We start from the raw sequence: 20,927 nt of genomic DNA, 5'->3' as shown, positions 1-20,927 counted from the left end.
TCTTGCCTGGAAAATCCCATGGACAGAGGAGCCTGGTAGGCTACAGTCCATGGGGTCGCTAAGAGTCGGACACGACTGAGCGACTTCACTTTCACTTTTCCCTTTCATGCACTGGAGAAGGAAATGGCAACCCACTCCAGTATTCTTGCCTGGAGAATCCTAGGGATGGCGGAGCCTGGTGAGCTGCCATCTATGGTGTTGCACAGAGTCGGACACGACTGAAGCGACTTAACAGCAGCAGCAGCATAGCATTATACTAAGTCAAACAAGTCAAATCAAAATGTCATAAATTTTTTAGTTAGGCAAAAATTCATAACTTTTCTAAAACATATACATTACACGTATTATTTATATATATGTATACAAAAGATTTTCTACTACACTTGATAAAGGCTTGAGAAAGAACATCAAAAAAAATGAGATGGAGGAATTGGAAAACATAAACTAAATGAAGTGGGAGCACTGAGTATGAAAGTTTAAAAGTGAAACAAACTAGATAAAAGTAAAAGATCCTCATATAGTCCAGGTGTTTTTAAACATGGCTCCTCATTAGAAACATATCTGGAACTCCGGAGAAAAAAAAGCAACACCCAAGCATTTGTATTTTTTAAAAAATTCCAAGATAATTCTGATACACATCTGGATTTTTAAAAGTGATTACAGGTTTTTCTATTAAATCATAGTTCTGGTGATATAGAGTTCTATTATTTTTCTGTTGATCAGTCATGATACAATGATACATGATACAACTGAGTAATAGTCACATAATCACAATAGTAAAAGATGTTGATCAGTTTTCACAATCAATAGCCAGACAGAAAATAAAAGATAATTACAATTGCAAGCCATAATGGGGTCAACCTAACAAGATAATTACATACAATTGGGGGGGTCAAGCAGAGTGATGTGGCAAGTGAAGTGCATACATAAACCCACCCAGTCAGTCTGTCTTTTGGTTGATGCATTTAATCCATTTACAGTTAAGGTAATTATTGATATGTATGATTCTACTACCATTTTAATTGGTTTGGGTTTATTTTCTGTAGGTCTTTTCTTTCTCTTGTGTTTCCTACCTAGAAAAGTTTCTTTAGCATTTGTTGCAAAGCTGGTTTGGTGGTGCTGAATTCTCTTAATTTTTACTTGTCTGCAAAGCTTCTGATTGCTCCATCAAATCTGAAGGAGAATCTTCCTGGGTAGAGTGTTCTTGGTTGTATATTCCTCCCTTTCATCACTTTAAATATATTCCCTTCTGGCTTGTAGAGTTTCTGTTGAGAAATCAGCTGATAGCCTGATGGGAGTTCCCTTATATGTTGTCATTTTTCCCTTGTTGATTTTAATATTTTATCTTCGTCTTTAATTTTTACCAGTTTGATTGCTATGTGTCTCGGTGTGTTCCTCCTTGGGTTTATCCTGCCTGGGACTCTCTGTGCTTCCTGAACTTGGTTGACTATTTTCTTTCCCCTGTTAGGGAAGTTTTCAGCTGTTACCTCTTCAAATATTTTCTCAGGTCCTTTCTCTCTTTTCTCCTTCTTCTGGGACTCGTACTATGTGAATGTTGGTGCATTTAATGTTGTCCCTGAGGTCTCTTATGCAGTCTTCATTCCTCTTCATTCTTTTTTATATATTCTGTTCTGCAGCAGTGATTGCCACCAGTCTGTCCTTCAGGTCATTCATCTGTTCTTCTGTCTCCATTATTCTGCTATTGATTCCTTCTAGTGTATATTCATCTCTGTTCTTTAGTTCATGCAGGTCTTTGGTAAACGTATCTTGGATCGTCTCTATTCTTTTCCCAAGATCCTGGATCATCTTCACTATCATTATTCTGAATTCTTTTTCTGGAAGGTTACCTATCTCCACTTCATTTAGTTGTTTTTCTGAGGTTTTATCTTGTCCCTTCTGTGACATAACTTTCTGCTTTTTCATCATGATAAACTTTCTGTAATAAGGTTTTTGTTTTAGCCACTGTGAGGCTGTACTTCTTGCTTCTTCTGTCTGCTCTCTGATGAAGATAAGAGGCTTGTGCAAGCTTCCCAAGGACTGGCTGGGGGTAAAACTGGGTTTTGTTCTGATGGGAAGGGCCTTGCTCAGTAAAACTCTAATCCAATTATCTACTGATGGGTAGGGTCGCACTCCCTCCTTGTTGGGGTCCATGACAAGAGTTAATGGTGACCTCCAAGAGGGTTTATACCAAGGGGGACCTTCCTGGCCTGCTGCTGCCAGTATTCCTGTTCCTGTGGTGAGCCCCTGCCAACTCACACTGCCACAGGAGACCCTCCAACACTAGCAGGTAGTTCTGGTTCAGTCACTTGTGGGATCACTGCTCCTTTTCTCCAGGTCTTCAGTTCAGTTCAGTCGCTCAGTCATGTCTGACTCTTTGCAACCCCATGGACTGCAGCACTCCAGGCTTCCCTGTCCTTCACCAACTCCCAGAGCTTGCTCAAACTCATGTCCATCGAGTTGGTGATGCCATCCAACCATCTCATCCTCTGTCTTCCCCTTCTCCTCCTGCCTTCAATCTTTCTGTGTCTTGGCGTGCACAAGATTTTGTTTGTGCCCTCCAAGACTGGAGTCTCTGTTTTCCCCAGTCCTGTGGAAGTCCTATAATCAAATTCCACTGGACTTCAAGGCCAGATTCCCAGGGGATTCCCAGTCTGTCAGATCCCCAGGCTGGAAAGCCTGACATGGGGTTCAGAACCTTTACAATGAAATGGGAATCCGAGTTCTTGTTCTTGGAGCCAAAGAATGGAATCCATGAACCTGCAAACACTCACAGTAGCAAGTGAGTAGGATTTATTAAAGAGGAGGAAAGTACAAAGCTCTCAGCATAGACAGTGAGGGGGGGAAAGGGTCCCTTAGAAGGCAGGGACTACAGTAGTTTTTTATCTTTACCAGTATTAATCTGTATATTTTTGGTTGGCTCTGGCTCCTGTCCTTAAAATACATCATTTTTATGGCAAAAACTATTACAATATTGTAAAGTAATTAGCCCCCAACTAAAATAAATAAATTTATAAAAATTATAAAAGGGTCCCTTAGAAGGCAGGGACTACAGTAGTTTTTTATCTTTACCAGTATTAATCTGTATATTTTTGGTTGGCTCTGGCTCCTGTCCTTAAAATACATCATTTTTATGGCAAAAACTATTACAATATTGTAAAGTAATTAGCCCCCAACTAAAATAAATAAATTTATAAAAATTATAAAAGGATCCCTTAGAAGGCAGGGACTACAGTAGTTTTTTATCTTTACCTGTATTAATCTGTATATTTTTGGTTGGCTCTGGCTCCTGTCCTTAAAATACATCATTTTTATGGCAAAAACTATTACAATATTGTAAAGTAATTAGCCCCCAACTAAAATAAATAAATTTATAAAAAAAAAAAATACATCATTTTTAACTAATCACTAATCAGTTTAAAGGTCAAGATTCTTAACATCTTTGTGGCTTCTCTTGATCCTCAGATTAAGTCCACACCCTTTTTCATGTCCCCTGGCCACGTTATTTTTCCCTCCAACATACAGAACACCCTTCCCTAGATCTAAGGGGCTTCCCTCATAGCTCAGTTGGTAAAGAATCTGCCTGCTATGCAGGAGACCCAGGTTCGATCCCTTGGTTGGGAAGATCCCCTGGAGAAAAGAAAGGCTACCCACTCCAGCACTCTGGCCTGGAGAATTCCATGAACTGTAGAGTCCATGGGGTTGCAAAAGGTCAGACACCACTGAGTGACTTTCAATTTCACCTGGCAGGTATGGGATTTCATTTTATCATGACTGTGCCCCTCCTACCATCTCAGTGGCTTCTTCTTTGGTTGTTCAACAGCCAGTTGTGATTTTGGTGCTCTTGAAGGAGGAGATGAACGCAGGTCCTTCTACTCTGCCATCTTGAACCAGAAGCCCATATTGATTATTTTGACTTGGGATACCCTGGTAGCTCATACAATAAAGAATCTGCCTGCAATGCAAGAGACCCAGATTCCATCCCCAGGTCGAGAAGATCCCCTGGAGAAGGGAATGGCAACCCACTCCAGTATTCTTGTCTGGAGAATTCCACGGAGAGAGAAGCCTGGTAGGCTACAGTCCACGTGGTTGCAGAATCAGACAGGACTAAGCAACTAACACTTTCACTCACTCAAGGTTACTTAAGAAACAACCAATACAAGAGACACACACTGTCTCCCCGAGAGTAGGAAATAAGTCTCCCGTGTAAAAGGTGCAATCCTGCACCTGGAATCAGAAGGATTCTTATCACCAAAGATGGGGGACTTGGGGACATGAAGCTTATATAAGCAAACCTTCTACTTCTTGAACTGGGCACCCCAAACTTAAGTCTGTCAATTCCTCACAAAGTCACGGCTTGCCTAAAAAGAATAAAAGCTGCCTGCTTTGCCCACTTCTTGCTGTGCTTACTTGCTCAGCCATGTCTGACTCTTTTGCGACCCCATGGACTGCAGGCTGCCAGGCTCCACTGTCCATGGAATTCTTCAGGCAAGAATACTGGAGTGGGTTGCCATTCCTTTCTCCAGGGGATCTTTCCATCCCAGGGATCAAACTCCAGTCTCCTGCATTGCAAGCAGATTCTTTACCCTCTGAGCCACCAGGGAAGCCCTTGTCCACTTCTTAGGTCCCATTTCTATGGGGCCTCTACCTGTGCATGAATTAGAGTTAAGTTTCTTCTTTTCCTGGTAATCTACCTTGAGTCAGTTTTACTATTAGTCCAGCCACCAGAACCCAAGAGGGTTGAGAGGTTATTTCACCTCCCCTAAAGTACAGTGCAAAGAAAAAGAGGAAAACAATAGAATGGGAAAGACTAGAGATTTCTTCAAGAAAATTAGAGATACCAAGGGAATATTTCATGCAAAGATGGGCTCATTAAATGACAGAAATGGTATGGACCTAACAGAAGCAGAAGATAGTAAGAAGAGGTGGCAAGAATACACAGAACTGTACAAAAAAGATCTTCATGACCCAGATAATCACGATGGTGTGATCACTCACCTAGAGCCAGATATCCTGGAATGTGAAGTCAAGTGAGCCTCAGGAAGCATCACTACGAACAAAGCTAGTGGAGGTGATGGAATTCCAGTTGAGCTATTTCAAATCCTGAAAGATGACGCTGTAAAAGTGCTGCACTCAATATGCCAGCAAATTTCGAAAATTCAGCAGTGGCCACAGAACTGGAAAAGGTCAGTTTTCGTTACAATCCCAAAGAAAGGCAATGCCAAAGCATGCTCAAACTACTGCACAATTGCAGTCATCTCACATGCTAGTAAAGTAATGCTCAAAATTCTCCAAGCCAGGCTTCAGCAATACGTGAACCGTGAACTTCCAGATGTTCAAGCTGGTTTTAGAAAAGGCAGAGGAACCAGAGATCAAATTGCCAATATCTGCTGGATCATCAAAAAAGGAAGAGAGTTCCAGAAAAACATCTATTTCTGCTTTATTGACTATGCCAAAGCCTTTGACTGTGTGGATCACAATAAACTGTGGAAAACTCTGAAAGAGATGGGCATACCAGACCACCTGATCTGCCTCTTGAGAAACCTATATGCAGGTCAGGAAGCAACAGTTAGAACTGGACATGGAACAACAGACTGGTTTCAAATAGGAAAAGGAGTACGTTGAGGCTGTATATTGTCACCCTGCTTATTTAACTTCTATGCAGAGTACATCATGAGAAACGCTGGGCTGGAGGAAGCACAAGCTGGAATCAAGATTGCCGGGAGAAATATCAATAACCTCAGATATGCGGATGACACCACCCTTATGGCAGAAAGTGAAGAAGAACTAAAGAGCCTCTTGATGAAAGTGAAAGAGGAGAGTGAAAAAGTTGGCTTAAAGCTCAACATTCAGAAAACTAAGATCATGGCATCCAGTCCCATCACTTCATGGCAAATAGATGGGTAAACAGTGGAAAGAGTGGCTGACTTTATTTTTCTGGGCTCCAAAATCACTGCTGATGGTGATTGCAGCCATGAAATTAAAAGACGCTTACTCCTTGGAAGGAAAGTTATGACCAACCTAGACAGCATATTAAAAAGCAGAGACATTACTTTGCCAACACAGGTCTGTCTACTCAAGGCTATGGTTTTTCCAGTGGTCATGTATGGATGTGAGAGTTGGACTATAAAGAAAGCTGAACGCCGCAGAATTGATGCTTTTGAACTGTGGTGTTGGAGACTCTTCAGTCCGTTGGACTGCAAGGAGATCCAACCAGTCCATCCTAAAGGAGATCAGTCCTGGGTGTTCATTGGGAGGACTGATGTTGAAGCTGAAACTCCAATACTTCGGCCACCTGATGTGAAGAGCTGACTCATTTGAAAAGACTCTGATGCTGGGAAAGATTGAGGGCAGGAGGAGAAGGGGACATTAGAGGATGAGATGGTTGGATGGCATCATTGACTCGATGGACATGGGCTTGGGTGGACTCTGGGAATTGGTGATGGACAGGGAGGCCTGGCGTGCTGCGGTTCATGGGGTCGCAACGAGTTGGACACGACTGAGCGACTGAACTGAACTGAAAGTACAATATAGGATCATAGCCCCTGCTATGACACCCACCAACCAAAAAAGCAGTTCTCAAACTGTTCAGAGGGAATCAAGTCCTCCTCGCACCTGCTTTGAGGGCTACACAAGTACCTGATTATCATTTTTACCTTCACTCTCAAATGTGCTCCATACCATATTTTGACACAGTAGACACTGCCAAAGCATTTCTGCCGGGATAAAATTCATTTTTGTGCAAGCTTCTTCCCAGGATAAAACTTTTTGTTGCATTCTCTGTTTATGAACTTCTGAGACTGCAGACCTGGGTGGACAAACAAACCAGGTGTGCGTTTGCCCCAAATGCAAAATGATAGCTACAGGACACTTGCTGCAGGACTCAGTAGAGGCGAGACTGGCTCATCCTATGGGCCCATCAACAGGGGACTGGTTAGTCACACAGCGGAGCTCTGGGGAGCCATGACTGCGACCACAATCCTATGGAGCCATCTGTGGGATGGACCGTTATGTGAAAAAAGGGAACGAGGAGGAAACCGTGGGTATAAAGGAGGTGCCTCAAAAAAAAAAAACAAACAAAAAAAACAGAATGAACTAGGAACACCAGAGGTGGGTAGCTCTGGGGGAAAGGACCCGGCGTTCACGCAGATCTGTAACTCTGCTCGGCCCCCAGCCGGCCCCCCTCCCCGCAGCGGCCCCTGCACTTTGGCTTCTCCGTGGTCTTCAGGGTTTCTGTGCCGGGCACTGCTGGACGTCCCTAAACCGGTCCCAAGCCCGACACCCCTTACCCCAGCCCCGCACCGCTCGGTCTTGCGGGCCAGTGAGCCCGGCCCGAAGACGTGCGCTCTGCCTTCCCGGCATTGGAGCCTCTCCAAACCCGCCAGACTTTCCCGGGGCCGGGCCCAGGCAGCGCACCTCCGGACTGGGGAGCCGGCGAGCTCCGACTCTGTTCTCCGAATACGAGGGAGCTGAAAAACGCGTCTTCCCCCAGGAAGGGTTCAGTGGGGATCCCCCAAGGAAAGTGCGGGGAGAGGGGTCTCGCCCCGCTTAGAGCCCGCGGAACCCCCCACGCGGGACAGGCGCGCTCAGGACCCGGGCCCAGGGACTGCGTAGGAAAGCTCCTCGGCCGCTGCCTCCTCCGCAGCCGCACTTTGAGCGCTTGGCTTCTCTGGGCACTACGGAACGCCGGTGGAGGTCGCGGGGCCCCAGCCGGGGGCGCGAGGAGCGCTGGCGCGGAGAACGTAACGAGAGCCGGGAGGTGGCGCTGGCGAGCGGCGCGCGAGCTCCGCGACCACCAGGGCAGCGCCTCCCGCGCGCGCCAAGCCCCGCCCATGCGCAGACAGCGCCTTTCCTGATTGGGCAGCGCCGCCACGCTGGTGGGGCGGAACGAGCGTCGTCGCATCCGGGTGACGTCTCAGGCGGGCGTCGGGCGGGGTCGTCGGCGTCGGCAGCAGTGTCGGCGGCAGTGTCGGCGGCGGCGGCGGGTGGGAAATGGCGGAGTACTTGGCCTCCATCTTCGGCACTGAGAAAGACAAGTAAGTGAGAACCGACCGCAGGGATTCTGGGCTGGGGAGGCGGGTGGCGCGCGGAGGAGCTCGGCGGCGGGGCCCGGGCGGCGGCGGGAGGCCTGGCGGGGGGAGGGGCGGGCTGCCCTTCCGGCCTCGGGAGCCGCGCGCCGCCGCGTGCGCCCGGGCAGGCGGGCGATGGGCCGGGCGGGCGATGGGCCGGGCGGGCGCCGGGCTTCCACTCGGGCAGAGCGGCCTCTCCCCCCGGGGGCTCCTCGGCGGCCCACCTACAGGCGACCCGTGCCCCCGGTTCTCGGAAGCCGACTCGAGTTGTGCTGAAGTTGTCAACGTTAACGAATCTCCCAACTTTGATCTTTTAATGTCGAGTCGGGCAAGCTGTAGTATAGACTCGCCCGCGTTAAATCGTTAGATAACTGAGGTTCCTGTTAGGGTTTTAGGTGCTTAACAAGCCTTATGTGAGTTAAGCGATCATCGAACTGATCATAAGGACATTTGTTGTGAAACAGTATTTTGGAGATTACGAGTTAACGAGCCGTGAAAGACAGTCTGCTTTTAAAATACTTTCAGGTGCAATTCCAATATAATAATAAGATGGGTGATTTTTTTAGGTTGCATACCTTCCGCAGTCAGTTGTTAGGTTGAGAGTAAAAAACATAATTTTGGCTTTGCCCGGTGTTAATTTGGGAGGATAATTCTTTGAAAACCTTAAGATTGAGCTGGATGTATTCTTCGAATAAATGGTTAGCATCTTGGTGTTCTTCAGGGCTGTACAGAGTTTATGTGAATATGTTTTTAACAATAAACTCATAAGTTTGCCATAGCTAATGTTTTGATACAACTTTATCAAAAACTTTAAATTGTTTCTGTTTTCCAGGATGTAGTGTATCTTGTAAAATGTCTTATTTTACACATTCTAGAATCTCCTGTGTTGTTTGGAAGAGGGGGTTATATTTTTTCTAGCAAAACTCACAAGACAGTCATCAGTCATGTTCACTCCAGAAACACTTACTGGGTGTCAGCTCAAGGCCAGTGTCTGGGGACTCAGAGATGAGTAAAATTTGGATCTTGTTCTCAAGGAGCAAGGGGGTGCTTGTTGTACAAAGGATAACATTAAAATGAATTAAAATGAATTGAAACACATTAAGTGCTGTGGAAGAGAGGCGTGCCCTGAATGCTGTGGCCCCAGAGGCAGCAGCTTGGGAAACAGGATCTTGAACGGATTGGCCAGCTCTGCTGGACAAAGAGGCTTCTCAAGTTTGCTGAAGAGCATGCAGTGTCGATTTTACTCATGAGCTTATATCAGTGTGGGCCATGACTTATGTCTCGTAGCGTTTTTCTTTCCCTCGTTCTTGTAAAAAGCTGCATAAGGTGGTGTCCTCACTGTTACACTGTGATGCTGTTACATTCCTGCCGTGAATAATCCCATTTCATCTGTTAGAGTTGTATTACAAAAGTCACAGCTGTAATTTAGGGAACTTGATTATTTAATCTAGGCTTCTTGTTTCAGGGAGATTTGTGGAGTTTTAATTTCCAGGTAACAGCTCAAAATTTTCAGCTGAAAAATGATTCCTGCTAGCTTTAATTTAATTTAAACTGAAAGTAAAATGTATGTCTAGCAATTAAAAATATTTAGCTAATTACACATTTGAGGTTTTAGACATTTTCTAAATCTAAGAATGGATTACCCTTTCTAATATCTTCTCTCAAATAGTACATCACGTCTTTTCTTTAACATCTTTTCATTTTATTGCAGTAGTCCAGTGAGCCCACTAGAAAAGTTTTGACTACTAGATTAAATTCAATGATTAACTGGCCATTGTGAAATGAGTCATTTCTGATAGTACAGCAGCAAGGATTGTTTTAATTATATGGAATAGTTGGGTATTAATGTTTGAGAGAGGGGTTTTGTCCATTCTGAGATAGTCAAACTATTTTCAAGTGACTTTCTGAAGATGTAACGTGACATACTCAAGTGTATGTAGTAATCATTTTTGTCTCCTGATAAATTTAGACTTTTCCATTTTTATTGCTACCTGATAATAAAAATAAATGGCTAGCTGATTTCATGGGCCATCAGATTTCACTGAGGCCCTTTAATCTTAACTGTGAATGTGAAAGTCGCTCAGTCGTGTCCTACAGTGGATATCCTTTCCCTTCTCCAGGGTATCTTCCCAACCCAGGGATCAAACTCAGGTCTCCCACATTGGCAACTGTGAATGGGCCTTGCTAAAATAATTGAATCTACAGGGTAACTTTCCCACCTCTACAAGTCTGAATTTTAATGGGACACATCTAGTAAGGTTGCGTAACTCATCACAGATCTGTTCAGCCACCATGCATTGCTGTCATGCTGGCTGGATTGCTAGTTTTGATTTTATCTGGATCGTCCAAGTATTGGAGCATATTAAGAGACAATCTTGTGTAGTTCTTACGGGCAGAGTGGGTGCTCCAATAGCTTATTCTCAGTGTATTGAAATTGGGGAGGATTGTTTACTTCAGACCTCTTTTTGGAAATTTTCTGTTGGTCTGGTGTCTTGGGTGGGGGAACCTGGACTTTCTATTTGTTTAGATGATAGTGACTGCATGTGACAAGCACATACTATACTTGATTCTGGTTCTTGGAACAGTGCCAAGGTTGGCATTTTCCTCAGTTTACAGAGACCCAAACAGGTGGGGTTGCTGGCCCAAACCCAAGCAGTTAGTAGCAGAGTCAAGATCTTGATCCCTCACCAGACTGCTGATGTCCTCAAGAGAGGAGTTCATCATGGAAGGAAAAGGAGCAGATAGATTTTGAGTTAAATATAGTTTTAGACTAACTTACATTCAGTTTAAGAGAGAACAGTGGAGCAGAGAAGTATTGAATATAATTGAACCTTTGAACCACATGAAGGTTGGGGTGCCAGCCCTGTGCACAGTCAGTAATCCAACCCGTTTATTTAACCTCCAGTCAGTCCTTCGTGTCTGCTCTTCTGAATCCTGTGATTCATCCAACCATGGATCTTGTAGTACTGCAGGATTCAATAACTGAAAAATCTGAATAGAAGTTGTTCAAGGATCAACCGTACTTGAAAGTGAAGGGGATTTGAATGAGGAGGAAATCAGGTTAGAATTAGAGTGCCATGTTTGAGGAGGGGCAAATGGAAGCTAAGTAAACCAGAGCTTGCCAGGGTACGGCAGTGGTAAAGAATCTGCCTGCATGCAGGAGACATGAGGTTTGTTCCCTGGGTCGGGAAGCTCTTCTGGAGTAGGGGATGGCAGCCCCCTCCAGCATTCTTGCCTGGAGAATCCCATGGACAGGAGTGTGGTGGGCTGCAGTCCAAGGGATCGCGAAGAGGTGGACACAACTGATCAGGTGGGCAGGCAGTCCTAAAATATGAGAAAGTACCTATTACCAAGAAAAACAACGTGCCTGTGTCTTTGTGGAGTAAAAAAAGAAAAGTAGTGTGGTGGCATTTGTTGTGTTGATGACATACTTCCATCTATTTGATGTCTTTCCAGCAAAAAAATCAGCTCTCGTTTTCCCTTACAGAGTCAACTGTTCGTTTTATTTCAAAATTGGAGCATGTCGTCATGGAGACAGATGCTCTCGGTTGCACAATAAACCGACCTTCAGCCAGGTTTGTTTGTTTTTCCTTTTTTTTTCTGTCTTCATGTAAATTATCAAGACTTCATGTACTTTACAGAGGCAGTTAGTAATTTCCACATATTAATAAGCAGGAGTTTTTTTTCCTCTAGTTTTATTTTTCTATTTGTGTTCATAAATGTGTTTTGTTTAAACGAGAATGAGGCAAGTGAACCACCCCAGCAGAAGGTCTGAGAGCACCATTCCCTGTTTTTATCATTAGAGATGCTTGTTGGCTGTGACTGGTTTTCACTGCCTTAACCACCCTCCCTGCCTCTAATAGACATGGGTCAGGAGGGGCAGCCAGGTCAGCGCTGACCTGGCCTCTTCTCCAGGCTGGTAGATGTAGAGGCGGGCGGGGCCCCCTTGGAGGAGACTGCTGTGCTCTGCACACAGGGGCTCTCCAGTACTACTGGGCATGTCCCCTTAAGACCCCAGCCAAGGACACAGCCAGTTGTATCATGTTATAGAAACATGAAAAATGAAAGTTAGCCTTAGAAGGTGGGCGCTTCCCTTCAGGTTAGTGGCCAGTCTGTTCAGTTAATTGAGAGATGCCGGTTAATTGAGAGATTGGGCTTAGCTCTGTTGTAAGTTTAGTCAAAAATTATGATTTTTGATAGTTTCTTTTCAGCTAATTGAAGAAAAGGCAGGGGTTTACACCCTTCAAGTGATCTGGTGAATTTAAGGGAGAAGGCACCTCTGAGAGGAACAGAAACCTTCTGCCCATGTTCACCTGAACATTTGGAATTTGAAAAAGATCTAGACTTCAGTCTTTCTAGACTGAGGGCTCTTGAGCTCCTTCAGATGGACCGTGAAGTCTAAATGTGCAGCCTCTGCACCAGTGGATATAATGTTTACAAAAGCCAGCCAGGTGGTGTAAGAAAAAAGACAGTGTTTTCTAATTTAATTGCTTTGAGCATGTCTCTTTTGAAATTCAGAATATTGGAGGATTTGCTTTACATTTTCTGTAATATTTTTCCTTTAAGTGCTTCCATTTGTGAACTAAGTCTCCCCCACTAGGCCAGTGGCCATGATTCCATGAAGTTTGGTGGGAGTCAGTTGTATGTGTTAACTTGAACATCTTGTTTTGATTCATTTGGTTGGTTTCAGGTAATCTGACCTCCTCTGATTTTAGTGGAACTGCATTACTGCCTTTAAGTGTCGTTTTATTAAATTGTCACTGCCAGATGACCTGGGTGAGATCTGACAGGAATTTCCTGTTGGAGAGTTGGGCTTTGTATAGCTGTCCATCAGACTTGTCACACTCAGGTGGTTTTAGTTAAAAACCTAGTGCAGTTGGTTCTGGGGAACAGCCAGGGCCTGAGATAGGCTGTCAGTGACGTGAGGGAGAGGCCAGGCCCAGAGGACGAGGCTGTGCTGTGTGGCTGGTGGTCATCCTCCCAAGTGGGTTTTCCAGAGCAGACCTTTGACTGTGGGGGCTCACTCACGACCACTCCCCTTGAACACTCAGCTACAAGTGGAACAGGCCAGTTTTATAAAACCACTTACAAAAAACTGCTTTGGATACATGTTGAGACCGAATATTTATTTTCCTAAATTATGCGGTTTACTGGTTCAGCTTGTAAATCTCTAACATAATGTCAGTGTGGGTTTCTTTTTAAGCTTTTTACAGTGATGTGGACATAAAGATTCATGTAATGTGCTAGCCTACTAACTTAAACATGGTTTGTTTTTTCAGACAACTTGATTTTAAGAAGAACGGTACAATGTAAGGTTTCAAGTCTGCCTGATCCAGTTTAAAGCACAAGGGCTAAAAGGATTTTTTTCCCTTAAAAGAAGGATCGGAAAAGAGCAAATGTTTTAAGCTATTGTATTATGTAAACAGAGATCCCACCAAGAAAATGTAAATGTGCTAGATGCCTCTGAGAGTTAGGAAACCCATTCGTGTGCCTGTTTCCTACGAGATCAAGAGAGCTTGATGGACTGCATATGCTTGAGTTACACATTTGGTTTTAAAAACATAATTTCATATGGGGAATATGATTATAACATGAATTTTTTGACATCATAGTGTCTGCTAGCTTGAAGCATAAAAAATGTTAGTGTTCTGTTTCATTAAAACACTTCAATAACATGGGCCTACTCAAAATAACAATTTCTTCTTGGTTGCTGGCTGACTTGACCTAAGTCACTTGACCTAAGTCACCGCTCAAACTCTGTTTTCATAATATGATGGTTTGGGTGTACTCTTCAGAAGACAAGTGTCTGACTTGCAGGAAGCAAACAAACAGCAGGCGTTGAGCCATTTGCAAACAAGTTGTCTCTTTGCAATTGTCTAATATATGCACAGCAGCCAGTAGAATTCCCCTTTTTATTTTTTTTTCCCCGCAGACCATCTTGATTCAAAACATCTATCGTAATCCCCAAAACAGTGCACAGACGGCTGACGGCTCACACTGTAAGTCCCACAGTTGGAGAAGTTTTTTTAAGACAATGGTGTTAAAGAGCCCACTCTTAATTGAGACAAACCACGTTGGCTTCTGAGCTGCTGACATAGAGCTGTTGCAAACAGGACACGGTGCGGAGGTCCTTGGCATTCACAGTAAGAACTTGATACTTGGCCGAGGTCAGCAGGCTGGCCGGGGAGGTCACTGGCCAGGCCTCTCCCGCCCTGGATGTTTGTTAGCGAGAGGGGTCCGGCCCTCTGACAGCTGAACATCACCAGCCAGTTATTGGTCTTAACAGTGGCTGAACCCCTGGCAATTATTAAGTTCTTTCTGTGAAATCAAAAACCTTAGGAATATGTAGGAATCAATAAGGTAAGTTGCCCAATAAGTGTGGGTTTTATTTCACCATTACGATTTTTCCTCTAGGGAGTGGAGATTTCATGATATGTAATTATTGTATTTCTCTAGTCAGTTTATACAGGCACGCTTCTTTCTCAGTTGTTCATTAAGTTTCCTGTTACAAGGATGGTTTTGGTGGTAGCCTGCCTCGTTGTCTGCATTGTTTAACTGGATTGGAACTTTGAAGTGGTGAATTCTTCTAGTCTGTGACAGAAATACAATACTAGCATATCATGGGATCTCTGTTACACTGAAGTGTTAGGGTGCTCCAGGACAGCCATCAGCTGAGAGAAAACATCACTGCTTCAAAAGAAAATAACTTGCTCTTTTTTCAGCACTGAGTCTTGACTGAAGCGATCGCCACAGGAAACCGGTTAAGTGTTTACATTTAATTTTCCATAATATAAAGTTGTTGCGTTTTGTATTTCAGACCATTGCCCTCTTGAACATTTACCGTAACCCTCAAAACTCTTCCCAGTCTGCTGACGGTTTGCGCTGTAAGTTCATACAAGTTCCTTCCCTGGTTCCCTGGGCTTGCGTGTCAGAGCTCAGTGTCGACTGCACCTGGTCTGCCGCCGTAGTGTCAAGGACCGCCTTCCACTGGAGGTGTCAGAGCTAGTGTCCCCCGACCCCATGGAAACCTCTGCTGGAGGTTTAACTTGTGCCCACTTAGGAAGGAGCGAGTGCCTAGAGAGGGTGCCCTTCACAAGAGCGCAGAGCTGCTGCTCTTCTGGGACCTTGGCTGTCATCTGGGAGAATGTGTGTCAGCTTAAATGTGGGCTCACATTTTTCCCGCTTAAAGTGAAAGTCGCTCTAACTTAAAAAAAAAATAGTTCTGAGATTCTTACTAGAGTTTTTTCCCTTAAACTCCGTTTGGAGATCATGCTGTGAGAGCATTGTCCTGAGCATGACCCCAGTAGGGCCCTCCCGGTTGCACTGACCTTCAACACCAGTCCCGTGTGGACTCTGTTTTCATCAGATATTTTACGTAGGTGTCTCCTGCATTGGGGAAATAAAGGATACTTCGCAGGGAATAGCTCTGGAGTGGGCACTCAGTGGACGTCACTCCTTTATGTACCGGGGAATGCTAAAGTCAAGTCACAGATGTGGTATTGATGGGTAGTTTTTAGGGAACAGTAGAAATAATAACTGTTGAACTCTAGAGTAAATGTAATCACTTGAGGATAAGCTGAAACGAACATCCTGGACTCGTGTTAAAATCAGAGGGTCCAGACCAAAGGGTAGGTGCTTCTCATTCACCAGTTCGTTTTAAAGCTGTTAAAAAAAATAGACCACAGAATAACACCACGAAGTACCTTTGGTGGCCACATGCCTGGATCAGATACACCCTTGGCCCAGAGCCCCTCAGTTTGTAGGGTGACCTGCGGTGGGTGGAATGGTCCTGGCAGCCGCCATCTCCCTGAGCTGGTCTAGACCGAGAGGCCTCCCGGTTTCATGCTGTGGTGCGTGGCACCCGCGTCCAGGGGGAAGGGACTGCGCTTTTCCTGCCAGGACACTAAATGTTTTTCAATGCTAATACTGACCTGATAAGAGAATTTCTTTCCTTGAATCTGATGGTAGCAGGACTTGGTAGCCCTTGGTATATTGTTTTTTTAAAGAAACAAGATCAATGGGTGAAAGAAACTGTTCCTGTTTGGATGGTTAAGTCATTTTGTAACATCTCTACCCTGGGGCAAAAGTGAATGAGAAGTAGGGGACTGAGTAACGACAGTGGATCACAGTGGATCGTTCTTTGCCCTGTTTGTTTTCTCGGGGATGCGCATGCTTTATTGACAAAAGGATGTTGTATTAGTTCTCTGTGTGTATATTTGTGATTCACAGGACTCTTGTTTTGCATATGCTACAAAATAAAAGTTTAGCTGTACTAAATGCTACAATTCTAGAGTCCAGATTGTATCAATACAAATTAAATGCAATTCTTATTCTACAATTTAGCTACTAGGTTCATCACTACTGGCTCTTTTTAATATAACCTTGTATCTGCAGAAAAATAAACTTTTTATGCTTGGATTAAACTTAAATATGAATCCCAGTTTAAGAATGTTGCTTTAAGAAAACTGGGTACTTTCAAGTTGTATTTAAAATATACTGAGTCTTGTTAATACTTTAGTTGAATAGCTTTTTTAATTAATCACTCACCTCTGCCTTTCAGGTCATTTTGATTGACTCAAAAAATTTTAACCAGAGTATAGGAGATAAAATATGCCCGCTAGGAAGCATTTTAAAACATGAAGTTTATATAAGTTATTAAAATACAATATTCTGTTTATGTAGTCACAGAATAGAAATACCAGTCCCACGAATACAGCCAATAGTTGAATGGCCACCAAAATGTGATTCTCGGTATTGCCAAGACTTTGAGTGTGTGAATATTTTCTGTCTTCTCATTTTCCTAATGTGGAGAAGGAAATTAATTTTAAATATTAAAATCCGCCCTTTGGAATAGGCTTCTCTTGACTGGCTTTTCTGTTGTTTAGACTTTGGTTTCTACTCAGGGAAGGAGATACACTCATTGTAACTTCTAAATCAAGATGAGCTGTCCGGAGTGGCGTCACCACACATGTTCACTGAGCTCTCTGTTGTAAAGCAAGCTGGGTTCCTGGAAGTTCAAAAACAACTAAGATGCAGGGACACCCCCACCACCACCCCCAGTGGCTAGACAGGGAGCTTAAATCATTGCCAGAATCAAAAGACTGAAGTTAGTTTTTATCCTAAGAGGGCAACAGTTTTCAGAGAGCCAGGGCATTGTGGACAGAGCCCATGGCCACAGCCTAGGGCCCTTGGGGGCCCAGAGGAGGCCGCCAGTCCCTGAGGATTCCTTTGGAAGGTGGCTATTAGCAACAGGCTGTCCCTGCCTCAAAGCTCCTGCCCGTCTGGGAATAGCAGCTTACTGACACTCCAGCTTTCTGCTTCTTCAGATTTAGGTTCAGAGAGTGTCAAGAGTTTGAATGGTAGAATGTAATGAGAATGGGCTGTGAATTTGCTAAATCTGTCCATAGAATGGACAAGAGTTCACTTAGTGCATATGAATTATGAAGAATAAACTTGATGAAAACAGTTTGACATCTAAAATAATGCTTTCTTCAACCAAAACCTGTAACTTTCCCTTTGTGCAAAAGGGCACTCAGATTACTGCGATTGAACTTGGTCATTGTCCTTCTCAGTCTTCACTTTCCATCATTTGGGTTTTAATCACATCAGAAAGAATTAATAACATTCTGTATAGACGATAACTGGAAAAAGAAGCTAGTAGGGAGCATAGATTTTAATCATCTCCCCTGCCTGATTGCCACCTTTCATTTTAACCTAAGAAAGGAAAGGGGAAAAGTGTGATTACTTGGCCTGTATCTTAAATCTAAAAAGGAAGAGAATTTGCAATTTATAAATTTCTTTTGAGAGTCAACTTTTTCCTCATGCTTTCTGAAAATGTTGGCCCTTTGATGCTGATGAAAACTTGTCATGATTTTAATATTTTAATAGCCAGAACTGAGGTGGTCATAAGGGGCTTTTAAAATCTCACCACACTTTAAAACTTTAACAAGTGGCTGTGTGACGCAGTGTCTTCAGTCTCCAGTAGAGTGCAGCTCTGTTTTCTCTCTAGATAAGCTGATGTGTGTTACATAGCAGTTTAAGCACAGAGCTCTGGTGGTCACAGTTCCCGGTTCTAACCAGCAAGCTCTCTGTTTTTCACAGGCGCTGTGAGCGATGTCGAGATGCAGGAACATTATGATGAGTTCTTTGAGGTAAGCTAGTGACTGAACCCTGTAGACCCATTCACCCCCTGTATGGGGACTGGGACTTTACTCTATTAATAAATACGTACTCATGCGTTCTGTTCCTTTTTCATCTTTATTGTGATCCTCTAACCCCTGTTCTTCCTTAGGAGGTTTTCACAGAAATGGAGGAGAAGTACGGGGAGGTGGAGGAGATGAATGTCTGTGACAACCTCGGAGACCACCTCGTGGGGAACGTGTATGTCAAGGTAGGACTGAGGCAGCAGTTGGGGCCGAGGAGTGAGGGGTCCCTGCCTCACCTTAGCTAACAACCCTGAGAGAACAGCCTTGCTCAGACCAGGCAGGAGCCTTAATGCCCTGACCAGCCCTCGTTGGCCACGGCTCCAGTCCAGCAGCTGGCATGTGGATCCCGGGAGGATGGGTGTCTTAGGCTGTTGGTTAGTGGTTGTGGGACTGGAGAAGAAACTGAATTATATGTTAGGTTTCTTTTTCCTTTTTTTTTTTCAAACTTCTCTTGCCTGCATAAATCATGACATTTGTGCTTTTAACCAATTGAATTTGAAAACCAAGGCAGCATACGTGGCATGATCTTGGACTGTTGTAAAAGTAACTCATTGTTAATAAAGGATGGTCCAGTTTTTAAATTGCTCTCTAGCATTATGTCACCTGTGTGAGCATGTGATACATATTTGAATCAATCATTGAAGATACTTGTTACTGAAGTGTGGGTGGTGAGCAGTTCTGCTCTGTCTTTTCAGTTTCGCCGTGAAGAAGACGCAGAAAAGGCTGTGATTGACTTGAACAACCGCTGGTTTAACGGCCAGCCGATCCACGCCGAGCTCTCCCCCGTGACCGACTTCAGAGAAGCCTGCTGCCGCCAGTACGAGATGGGGTAGGTGCGGGCCCGCCCGGGGGAAGTGGGTGGGGGAGGAGGGATTGTGTACCCAGCGTGACCGTTCTGTCCTCCTGCAGGGAGTGCACGCGGGGCGGCTTCTGCAACTTCATGCACCTGAAGCCCATCTCCCGGGAGCTGCGACGGGAGCTGTATGGGCGCCGGCGCAAGAAGTGAGTACTCCTGGGCAGGCTCGGCCCCGGGGCCTTCTCTTCAGAAGGCTCTACTGGGAAGGTCGTGAGTACTCCTGGGCAGGCTCAGCCCCGGGGCCTTCTCTTGAGAAGGCTCTGCTGGGAATGTAGTGTACACTGTGAAATATAAAAGGCACTCTGAGGGACATTCCACACACGTCTTCCTGCTTGTCAGGTAGACATCAGACCTTGGTAACAGGGACCCATCAGGCGGGTGGCCATTTAAAAGTAGATTTGTTTGCACAGGATCTTGTTCTGTCCCCTACATGCCTGAACTTCCCTTTTCCATTGGGGTTTCTTGGGCAGGTCTTTGGTTGGAGGGCGGGAGGGGGAGGGTGGGTGGGTGGGCACCGTCCTGTGAACCAGAGACAGTCAGGCACAGTCACATGGCCGGTCCTGGTGCTCAACTGCAGGTGGGTGCTTTTCTCATAAACAGAGAAAAGGCCAGGGTGTCAGTGTAACAGTCACTCTTCCAGCTCAGATTGTGTTCTGGCCCCCAGAGGGCTTCTCATCCCTCTGCTGTTAAACATATGTTTGGAAATCCATCATTGCTGATCATTCTGTTGTCAGCAGAAAAATGTAGGAGAGAAAGAACCCTGTTCTCCCTTCCCCACAGTGGGCTGGTGGGCCTGTTGCTTAGCTGAAAACATCTGAGAGGCTTGGCTCAGGTGGGATGGTGTGCATGCCCCTTCCATTCTGGGTTTTGGCTCCCCTGGCCACTTGAGTTGGCTCCACAGGAGAAGGGGGAGAAGGTGTCATTCCTCTTCGGTCCCCAGTTGCCCATTTTTACCCCAGACAAAATCCGGGCATGTGGTACAGTGTCACCTGTGGCTCATTCGGCAGCATTTCTCCCTTCATCGTGTCACCAGTGTGATGAGCCACCGTGTTTAGAGGTGTCCGTCACGTCCTGCTAGGTTGCGTGCTGTGGTTTGGGTGCCACGGTTTGTTTCTTGTCCTCTGTTGCAGGCATAGATCGCGGTCCCGCTCCCGGGAGCGTCGCTCTCGGTCTCGAGACCGTGGTCGCGGCGGCGGAGGTGGCGGTGGCGGAGGACGGGAGCGTGACAGGAGGCGGTCGAGAGACCGGGAGCGGTCTGGGCGATTCTGAGCCATGCCATTTTTACCGTATGTCTGCTAGAAAGTGTTGTAGTTGATTGACCAAACCAGTTCATAATGGGAATTTTTTTTAAAAAACAACAAAAAAAAACAAAGATGGGTTTCTGAATAAAATTTGTAGTGATACAGTGTTCTTGTGTGGCTTATTTTTTGTGCACAGTCTTTGTTTTAAATCTTTTCCTTCACAGAACTGCACATCGTAAGTCCCTGAGGTGACAGTATTCTACCAGTCACTCTGAGTATAAATGACCTATTTTTAAACTTAAGGAGTGAAATAAAACACCTCCCAGTTAAGGGGAAATTCTTAGGAGAAAAAGTCAGACCTGTTTCTTGTTACCTTCATGTTAACAAGTGGTCCAGTGTTTCTCTTCTGAAGTTGTTAGTAGGCTGGGGTAGAAGCTGCCAGCGGTGCTGGCTGTTAGAACAGAGCCAGGTCTGTGGCCCCTGCAGGGGTCGGCTCTCATATCGTGAACTTCTAGTGTTGCTCCCAGAGCCACCTTGTGTCCCTGAGACTTGGGGGCAT

General features: G+C 44.9%; 2 protein-coding genes across 5 annotated transcripts in view; one reads left to right on the top strand and one right to left on the bottom strand.

Moving 5' to 3' along the window:
• Nucleotides 1-7,688, bottom strand: part of CRYAA (crystallin alpha A) — a 42,650-nt gene extending 34,962 nt beyond the window's left edge. The window contains exons 1-2 of the mRNA XM_081570007.1: nt 7,414-7,688; nt 6,654-6,805 (exon numbers count right to left, since the gene is read on the bottom strand). Of these exons, the coding sequence (XP_081426133.1) occupies nt 6,654-6,774 (121 nt within the window). The 5' untranslated portion in view covers nt 6,775-6,805; nt 7,414-7,688. The remainder of the gene's footprint in view (nt 1-6,653; nt 6,806-7,413) is intronic.
• A 230-nt stretch (nt 7,689-7,918) lies between these two features.
• U2AF1 (U2 small nuclear RNA auxiliary factor 1) lies at nt 7,919-20,535 on the top strand. 4 transcript variants are annotated; one of them, XM_081570002.1, is made up of 8 exons: nt 7,919-8,033; nt 11,554-11,641; nt 14,884-14,950; nt 18,168-18,217; nt 18,358-18,456; nt 18,967-19,100; nt 19,181-19,273; nt 20,258-20,535. In XM_081570002.1, exons 1-8 carry the CDS (start codon nt 7,990-7,992, stop codon nt 20,394-20,396), a joined length of 714 nt encoding a protein of 237 aa, XP_081426128.1. In that variant the 5' UTR covers nt 7,919-7,989; the 3' UTR covers nt 20,397-20,535. The 4 variants fall into 4 exon arrangements, with proteins under 4 accessions (XP_081426128.1, XP_081426131.1, XP_081426129.1 ...); XM_081570005.1 differs by lacking the exon at nt 14,884-14,950 and adding an exon at nt 14,789-14,826; XM_081570003.1 differs by lacking the exon at nt 14,884-14,950 and adding an exon at nt 13,999-14,065.
• Nucleotides 20,536-20,927: the final 392 nt, after the last annotated feature.

The sequence above is a fragment of the Giraffa tippelskirchi genome, chromosome 2 (assembly GCF_054371585.1).
Source record: "Giraffa tippelskirchi isolate mGirTip1 chromosome 2, T2T-mGirTip1v1.2.pri, whole genome shotgun sequence".
NCBI lineage: Eukaryota > Metazoa > Chordata > Mammalia > Artiodactyla > Giraffidae > Giraffa > Giraffa tippelskirchi.
Note: the sequence above shows the minus strand (reverse complement) of the source record. Positions and strands in the feature narration are given on the sequence as shown.